Below are 9,496 nucleotides of genomic sequence, written 5' to 3'. Positions count from 1 at the left end.
TCATAAATTTTTTAAAAATGGCTATTTGCGTCTAATTTTCTTTACACATACCCTTAGCAATCATTCCCAATGGGTTGAGTAACAAAAAAGAAAAATTAATTCATACTCTTATTTTACTACTATAACAACAAAGATTTTTTTCACTATTTTCTCAAATATCTGAGTGTGAATAAAAAATGTATAAGCTATTCACTAGCTGACGCGTGTCACCAGAGAACTCATATTTTGACGTGGCGGAACCACCGGAGAGGAATGTCGATTTTCCCAAAATTGACGTGCATCTCCATTTCATTTCATGTCATTTGAATTTCATTTTACATTCCATTTCTGAATTTCATTTCTCTATTTTCACCTTACACACAAAGACACATACAACACTTTGATAATAGAGACAAACATATAAAAATAGATCCTATACACAAAAAATAATTCTAATTACGAAATCTTTTGTTACATTTTCAAAGAGAATTTAGGAAAAAAAAAAGAAATTCATATGAATGGAGACAAATATCAGAAATAGGAGATAATTGGGTGATTGAAACCCTAATCCTACATATTCCGATGCTAAATCGGCTGTAATTTTTGAATTGTTTTCAGCTTAAATTTAATCTCCGGTACGCAAATTCGAATTAATTAATATTTTCCCGTTTGATCTTTGGTTGATTATTGCTAAATTAATCAAGCTAGGAATTTGCAGATTGGCGAGGAAAATGCCTTCGAACGCGGATGTAGATCGGCAGATCGAGCAATTGATGGAGTGTAAGCCGCTGGCGGAAGCGGAGGTGAAGATACTGTGTGATCAAGCGAGGGCTATACTTGTGGAGGAATGGAATGTGCAGCCGGTGAAATGTCCAGTAACTGTTTGCGGTGATATTCATGGACAGTTCTACGATCTCATCGAGCTTTTTAGGATTGGTGGAAATGCTCCCGATACCAATTATCTCTTCATGGGCGATTATGTTGGTGAGTTTTTTGAGATTTTGGTAATGGTTTTGGATTTTCGGAGATTTTATGGTTTTGGAATTTAGTAGGGCTGTGAATTTCGTGTTGAATTGTAAAAGTTAAGGTTTGGTTATCTATCGATCCTAAACTAGTTAGGCCCAGCTATATATGACTTCTAGGTACCCATTTATTTAGAGGATTCATTACATTTAGACTATTTTTTTTGTTTTCTTATGATGGTGGTGTTTGGGCAGCTTTTGCCACCTTGACTATTCTATCGGGTACCTTCTACTTCCAACTAGCACAAGTATCGGGTAGGTTAACTCTGCCCACCAAGGATTATGTGGGAAGAAATCACCTAGTGTTTCAGTCTACAACAATCCTCCTCTTTTATCTGTCTGGCAGGCTATGCTTTGTTTAGCACCCAGATCGAGTGGTAGTTGCTAGTTTCGTCATGGCTTGCCTTTTGATTTTCTCATGTATGTAATAAATTTGGCATCGCAATTGTTGACATGAATGGAAAGTGCAAATACAAACAGTGCTAGTGTTAGTATCTCTTGAAGAATGGTGTAGGTTGTGCAACATTGTATAGAGTGATGTGTAGCTTTTATACTGAATATCTGTAGTTTGTTTCAAGTGTGAACATCTCACGAATGATTCTGCCTAAGAGAAATTTTGCATTTCATTGCTCAATCATTCAAGACATAAATGATTGTGATGCCATTCATCGATGGCTGAGTTACTGTCATGTGTCGTTCCTTGTTTTGACAATATATATTCAGCACATGTTGTTTGATAACAAATGGTGAGGCTTTACTAATGAATCATTATTGAGATGCAAGTTTTTAATGCGCTGGTGATTGGAAACTTGACAAAGTAAGACACCAGCCTTGATAGGAGGTGAATATGGAAGACTTTTCTCTCCATTAAGCGAATTTCAATAGCTTAAGATGTCTGAATTGGTCAAAGTTTTATAACATCCTCTTGGCACTTGCCGTACGTTAGGTGTGGAAAAAAAATTTGGCCCATCAAAAAGATGATGGCTGAAATGAGTTAGGAGTTATGCTTTCATTACCTGACAATTTAGTAGCTTGTCGTCTATGTAGATATTGTCCTTTTCCAGAATCCTTCGTAAGTGTGAGTGCAGGTTATTCCTGAAAGTAAGCATCTTGGTTGTTGGATAATCTTTTCTCAGAGTCGAAAGTTAGAGAAATAAGCCACTAAAATCTATTAGCTGTGAGGATTTGTCTTTCCGGACTTCCTTTTCATATAATTTTTTTCCGTTAGTTGAAGTACTCATTAAAAGCCTCGACATTGTTCTCTTTCAGTAAGAAATTTAACATACCAATTTCAATTGTGCATCAGAATGAGGCAAGATGAGGATAAAAAGTTGTACAAGTTAGCCAAGGTGAGAGAGAGGAAATCCCGGGACTTGGACCAAGTGAAGTGCATCAAAGACGAGGAAGGTAGAGTTTTGTTGGATGAGGCACTTATTCAACGGAGATGGAAAACTTACTTTCATAAACTCTTGAACGAGGAAGGGGATAAGAGCATTATATTGAATGACTTGGATCATTCCGAGAGTCGTAGAGACTTTGGGTATTGTAGACTTTGCGTATTGTAGGTGTATAATACTGGAGGAGGTAGAGGGGATTATGCGCAAGATGAGCAGGGGAAAAGCGACCGGGCCAGACGAAATCCCGGTGGAATTTTTGAAGAGCGCGGGTAGGGCTGGCCTGGAGTGGCTCACTAGGTTATTTAATGTCATTTTTAGGACGACGAAGATGCTCGAAGAATGGAGATGGAGTACGATGATCCCTTTATACAAAAACAAGGGTGATATCCAAAATTGCAATAACTATCGGGGTATCAAGCTACTAAGCCATACAATGAAAGTATGGGAGAAGGTAATGGAGCTAAGAGTAAGGAGGATTATGTCTATTTCCGAGAACTAGTTCGGATTTATACCGGGATGATTAACTACGGAAGCTATCCACCTTGTTAGGAGATCGATGGAGCAATATAGAGAGAGGAAGAGGGATTTACATATGGTGTTCATCGACTTAAAGAAGGTCTACGATAAAGTGCTGAGGGAGGTTCTGTGGAGATATTTGGAGGCTAGAGGTGTTCCTGTTGCTTACATTAGGACTATTAAGGACATGTATGATGAAGCTAAGACTCGGGCGAGGACAGTGGGAGGGGACTCGGAGCATTTCCCAGTTGTGATGGGGTTGCACCAGGGGTCAGCGCTCAGCCCCTTTTTTTTTTGCCGGGTGATCAACGCACCTCACGCGCCACATTCAAGGAGAGGTGTTGTGGTGCTTGTTATTTACAAATGGCATCATACTGACTGACGAGACATGAGGCAGTGTTAACGAGAGGTTAGAGGTTTGGAGGCAGACCCTAGAGTCTAAAGGTTTCAAGTTGAGCAGGACCAAAACAGAATACTTGGAGTGCAAGTTCAGTAACTCAGGTATTGGACGAAGACGTGAGGCTTGATTCACAAGTCATCCCTAGGAGAGAGAGCTTCAAGTGCCTTGGGTCAATTATACAAGGGAATGGGGAGATTGACGATGCTGTCACACATCGTATTGGGGCGGGGTGGATGAAATGGAAGCTCGCTTTCGGTGTTTTGTGTGATAAGAATGTGCCACCAAAATTTAAAGGTAAGTTCTATAGAATAGTGGTTAGACTGACTATGTTGTATTGGGCTGAGTGTTGGCCAGTCAAGAACTCTTATGTCCAGAAGATGAAGGTGGCTGAAATGAGGATGTTGAGATGGATGTGCGGGTATACCAGGTTAGATAAAATTAGAAATGAGGCTATTCGGGACAAGGTGGGCGTAGTCCCAGTAGAGGAGGAGATGCGAGAAGCGAGACTTTGATGGTTCGGGCATGTGAAGAGGAGAGGCACAGATTCCCCAGTGAGAAGGTGTGAGAGGCTAGTCTTGAGAGGGCCCAAGAAGAGGTAGAGGTAGGCCGAAGAAGTATTGGGAATAAGTGATTAAGCAAGACATAGCGATGCTCCAGCTTAGTGAGGACATGGCCCTAGATAGGAAGTTGTGGAGGTTGAGAATTAAGGTAGATGGTTAGGTAGTCGAGCATTGTCCTTGCGTGTTCCAATAGCTTGAGTGCATTGCTCAGTGTTGGTCTTGCGTTTCTTTTTCTTTAGATTTCTGTTATTACTTGTTGTTTGTTTCACTTCGGTTTCTGATTGCACCACTTAGTGTTAGTCTTGTATCATCGCTTCGATTTTCTGATAGGTTTGCTTGTTGTTGCTTCTTCCTTTTATCTTTCCTGAGTGGTGGTGGGCCTACTGGAAACAACCTATCTGCCTTTATATAGGTAAGGGTAAGGTCTGCGTACACACTACCCTTCCCAGACCCCACTTGTGGGATTTCACTGGGTTGTTGTTGTTGTAGTATTAGAATTCTGCAGTCGTTTCCTACTATTTATCTTTGTTTTTCTCCACAATACTGCCAAAGTGGCTTGTTCCCTGAACTCTAACTTTATATGTCTTGATAAAGTATATGTGTCAATATATGGAATTATGGATCCATAAACTGTAGGGTTGCATTAGTTTCATAAATAATTGGCACATTTTCCTTTCTACTATCATATTGTAGGACAAAGGCTTTTGAAGGTTTTCTTTTCTTTTTCTATTTATAATAATAATAATACTTTTGGATTTGAGATATGTTCCTTCATGTTAAGATTGCATACTACATTAGCCACAAGAACATCTGCTACTACTAATTTCTTCTTTCACTTTTTCTACAGCTATGTGTTTCATCTTCCCATACTTTACCTTTGTTTCTTGATATTAGCATTATTGGTTCCCCTGCTGGACAAGTATATAAGCATGCAAGTTTCAGCGAGAAAATTATATTGCCATAAACATCTATTATTAATAGGCTCTTCAATGGATGCTTATTTGCATCTATCATTAATGGTATTTCAATAAATGCAGACCGTGGATACTACTCCGTGGAGACTGTTACACTCTTGGTTGCTCTGAAGGTCCGGTATAGAGATAGAATCACGATTCTTAGGGGAAACCATGAAAGCCGGCAAATCACTCAAGTGTAAGTCATTTACTCTTTCGATCCTGAATATTATAATTCATGTTTTAGGTGCATAAAATGGCATATTGAAAAATTAACTTTTCTGTTGCACTATATGATCTGGTTTGTTATGAAGATGCGGTTGGGTACACGCGCGGCTTCTTATCTTCTTTCCCTCATCTCTTTGTACTTTGAAGCTCAGCTGCTTTACACTCTACCCCGTCAAAGAGGACACAAATAGAACTTTTATAGGCAGTGATGCCACAGTATCTAGAAAGTTGAAAACATGTATATCAGATGCACTTATCTTAGTTTAGGGGTGTTATGCACTTAGTTGATAGCTCACAGTATTAACTCTATAAGTTGACGTACTGGGGGGAAATAGTCTTTTCTGCATCATTTGGTGACTGATAGGTTGGTACATCTCTCTACTCCTTCGGGGGTAGGGGTAAGGTCAAGGTTTGCGTACACACTACCCTCCCCAGACTCCACTAGTGGGATTTCATTGGGTCATTGTTGTTGTTGTTGTTGGTGACTGATAGGTTGGTACATGTGTTTCCGTTTGTTACTGTTTCACCCATCGTGTAAGATATCAGGGTAGTGTTATTTTCAAAATGGTTCAGTTGGCGGAACTATCTTATTATCGTGTCTTTAGAAGTGACTTCATTATTCCTTTTTGCTTGTGCGCTCCTTAAATGAGATCTGAAACTTCAAATATTGACTTCTGTTTTGTCAAATGTCCTTGTTTTGGGTGTGGTCTTACTGATACGTGTCGCGTGCATGTGTGTGTGTGTGTGTGTGTGTTGAGTGTAGGTCTTCTCCCACTTCTCATCTCCTCCCAGAAAGAAAAAGAATATGTAGAGGAGAACTTGAGTTGGGATGGAGGTCTATTTAGTGTTCATTCTACTTAGAATTTACTGGCAGTGATAAACTCTCTCCCACAGACATATTCTGGGACAAGTATAACGCCTTCTGCTTTTAAGGAATCCCCAGGTATTGAGTATCTTGTTGAATGAACGGATAACTACGCCATGGTTGTCTTAGATCTGGACTATATGAGCAATATATCAGCAATCAAAGGAGCTATTACTAGAGGTAAATTGGAAAGAAGGGCGTCTGACTTTAGAGCAGGCAACAAGAGATGTGATCTATTATTAGTATTCTGAAAGTCTTATTTAAAGGCAATATGTCAATGACAAGGTACCAGTTTTTATAGAGGATTACATAATGGCTCTCCCATCCTCTTAAAAAAGATACCGGTTTATCTGCCTATCTTGGAATTGGAATGGGTTGAGTTGATCAGCTGGACTAAACCTACGATATCAACTAAACCAAGGATACTTTTAACAAAGATATCTAATGAACTGATCAGAAAGCAACCACCGCCACCTTGTACAGAAGTTATTTTTTTAATTCTATTTTTCTCCAAAAAGCATTCAGCCTCCATCCCCATGCAGGACCCATTATAAAGAAAAGAATCTGAGGGGTTTCATATATAAAGCTGACTCCATTTTAGGATCAGGTTTAATTGTATACTTTTGCTTTCAAGGTCTCAAGTTCGAAACACACTGGGTGCAAACAATTTCTGAGGGCCATCGGACTGGGTAAAACCTGAATTAACCGTGGTGCACTTGCGGGAAACTCCTTGCCGAGGGCCTGTGAACCCCTGGGATTAGTCGGGGCTCTTAGAGACTCGGACACCCGTGCAAAACAAAAAGAAAAAATGGACTATATGCATGAGGCTGAAACAGTGTTAGACTTAATTAATTCCTACAGATTAGAAGGGATTATTTTATTTTTATTTTTTGCATTTTTGGATGTCAATATCACAGGAAAATCTTAGTGCTGCTCTTATTAATAAGATTAAGAAACATTTATCCTCCAAAATATTCTTCTCCTTTTGTGGTAAATATCCATCCACATTCATCCTTTTCTTGTGCTTCCTGTTTGATAACATGATTTCGATGCATTAACTGCTAGTTCTCTACCTTCTCCTTTCTTTGTTCTCTGGGGTAGTGGTTTTGGAGTGAGCAGGTAGCATGTGATACTTTGTCCTTTTAATTAATACAATTTTGCCCTTTTCAACATCCAAGCTTCTAAAGTGACATTGTCTTCCCACTCATTTTTTTCTTGCTTAGGATATGATTGCTAAGTTTGTCCAGGCAAGACGTCATGCCTTCTAAGAAAAACAGTGGCGAAAGGTCATGAGGAGCTAGTTTTAAGGTCTAGGATTAAACACTTCCTGTTTGTGCCTTGCCAAATTTGTCTGGCTGAAGCTTCATTTTAAACCACCAGATAGATGTATAACATTTGACAGGCTGATCCAAAGAAAGAAAAAAAAGAACAGACATTTGACAGTTGTTATCAAGAGATATATCTATAGGCAGTTCGCTAGGAGGATTTACTTTTGCTATTCATTGTCCATTTACAGTTTACCGAGGCTGCAAGACTATGACTGAACTCAGTCATGTATGGTGTTATTGAGTTGCCTCTTTTCATGACAGGTATGGTTTTTATGATGAATGCTTGAGGAAGTACGGAAATGCCAATGTTTGGAAGTACTTCACTGATCTTTTTGATTATCTCCCGCTGACAGCACTAATAGAGAGTCAGGTTTGAGCTGTTACTCTACTCGCTTTTCATTTCAAGAGAAGTGCTGAATATATTTCAAGCTTAACTCTTCTTTTTGTTTTAGATATTCTGTTTACATGGAGGACTCTCCCCTTCTTTGGATACGCTGGACAATATACGATCATTGGACCGTATACAAGAGGTATTGTATTATGTGTGCTTAAAGTTTTTATGCTTTGATAATACAGTGCTTTCTTTTGTAATACTACTGGCTCTTCTGCTTGCTCCATCTCATGCCAACATAGCTAAGTATAATCAATATCTGCGCTCGAAAGTTTTAATTTTTTAATTGATATCCATTGATGGTTCAGCCCATTGCAATATAGTTTATAGATACAGTAATTTGTTATTAGGGTGTAGTTGTATTAATCAAAAGGAAGTGGTATGCGCATAGTTTACAGTAAGGTTCAATAGATATATAAAATCAAATTAAGGACCAAGACTTGAATAGAAAGATTGTCTAAGTGTTTACTGTTTTCCTTTCTTTTTTCTTATTTGTCCTGGCACTTTGCAAATGTGAAGTGTATCATAGAGGTCTTAATGCAGCTCGGTCACTAATTGTTTATTTTTTATGGGAAGGAATCTGCTTTTCAATTCCCTCATAGCTAGAGATGGGAATTTATTCCATTTACTTCTTCTGATATTTACCTATAGCGTATATCTTACAACAATGGTATGTTTTATTGCTTCTTGAATCCTTATAAAAAAAATTGCTTCTTGAACATGTGGTCTATGGCCCAGTGGTTTCCATTGTTCCTAACGTTTCATGATTTTTGTTCTATGCACATTATCATTGCTGATCCTCATCAGTTAAGTCATACTGTGGTTATCAGGTTCCACATGAAGGACCAATGTGCGATCTTCTGTGGTCTGACCCAGATGATCGTTGTGGTTGGGGAATATCACCCCGAGGAGCTGGTTACACCTTTGGACAGGATATTGCATCTCAGTTCAACCACACCAATGGGCTTACTCTGATTTCTAGAGCCCATCAGCTTGTCATGGAGGGTTTTAATTGGTGTCAGGTTCGTGAACCCCACTAACCAAACTACTAAAATTTTAAAAAAAAAACACCTATGTACCGTTTGTGTCTACTTAAGTTGAAATTGCTGCTTTTTAGTTATTACTTTGTATTTGACATGCTATTTGTTATAACTTCAACAGGATAAGAATGTTGTGACAGTATTTAGTGCTCCAAACTATTGTTACCGGTGTGGCAACATGGCTGCAATTCTAGAAATAGGCGAAAACATGGAGCAGAATTTCCTTCAGTTTGACCCAGCTCCACGGCAGATAGAGCCTGACACCACAAGGAAGACTCCTGATTACTTTTTGTGATCCCAATGCTTGCACTAATTGTTTGTAGTTCATCAAATGTCGTATTGCTGTAGATGTGTCTTAAAAAAGAGTTCTGTCATTTGAGGATTATCATCATTCTTTTGTGTTGTAGTCGTTCTGCTGGCTTTGAATGTGTGCCAGAGGTTCATCAGAGAGTTGAGAAGAGGCACTGAAGGTTTATCATGTATATTCTTTTCTAAAAGGGAGTAGCAATAACATGGTGCACTGTGTTCTATAAATTTGAATTTTGTGCTAGAAAACAGGCATTTCCCATCCCAAGTCATTCGTCAGTGACCGGCGAGGCACCAGTAAATTGGTGAGTGGTGATATCTATTAATATTTGTGCCACTTCTAACGGCAGTCCCTTGGATCTGGTCATCCCTCGCCACCTTTCTGGATTTATTTCGAACTCTGCAGAAGAGAAGAGGGAGTACTAGTGTTACATCACGTTTTCGTACGTAAAATTTCGCCTTCAAGTTAACCAACATAGACTCGGAGATGAGATCATCTTGATGTTAACGT

At 39.0% G+C, this 9,496-nt stretch overlaps 1 protein-coding gene across 1 annotated transcript; it reads left to right on the top strand.

Annotated features, from left to right (window-relative positions):
• The first annotated feature begins 387 nt into the window (after positions 1–387).
• LOC107783185 (serine/threonine-protein phosphatase PP2A-2 catalytic subunit-like) lies at positions 388–9,213 on the top strand. Its single transcript, XM_016604163.2, has 7 exons — positions 388–614; positions 698–963; positions 4,912–5,026; positions 7,510–7,618; positions 7,701–7,778; positions 8,470–8,661; positions 8,801–9,213. The coding sequence occupies exons 2-7, from the start codon at positions 711–713 to the stop codon at positions 8,972–8,974; spliced, it is 921 nt and encodes a 306-aa protein (XP_016459649.1). The 5' UTR covers positions 388–614; positions 698–710; the 3' UTR covers positions 8,975–9,213.
• Positions 9,214–9,496: the final 283 nt, after the last annotated feature.

This window comes from Nicotiana tabacum, chromosome 16, assembly GCF_000715075.1.
Source record: "Nicotiana tabacum cultivar K326 chromosome 16, ASM71507v2, whole genome shotgun sequence".
Classification (NCBI taxonomy): domain Eukaryota; kingdom Viridiplantae; phylum Streptophyta; class Magnoliopsida; order Solanales; family Solanaceae; genus Nicotiana; species Nicotiana tabacum.
Note: the sequence above shows the minus strand (reverse complement) of the source record. Positions and strands in the feature narration are given on the sequence as shown.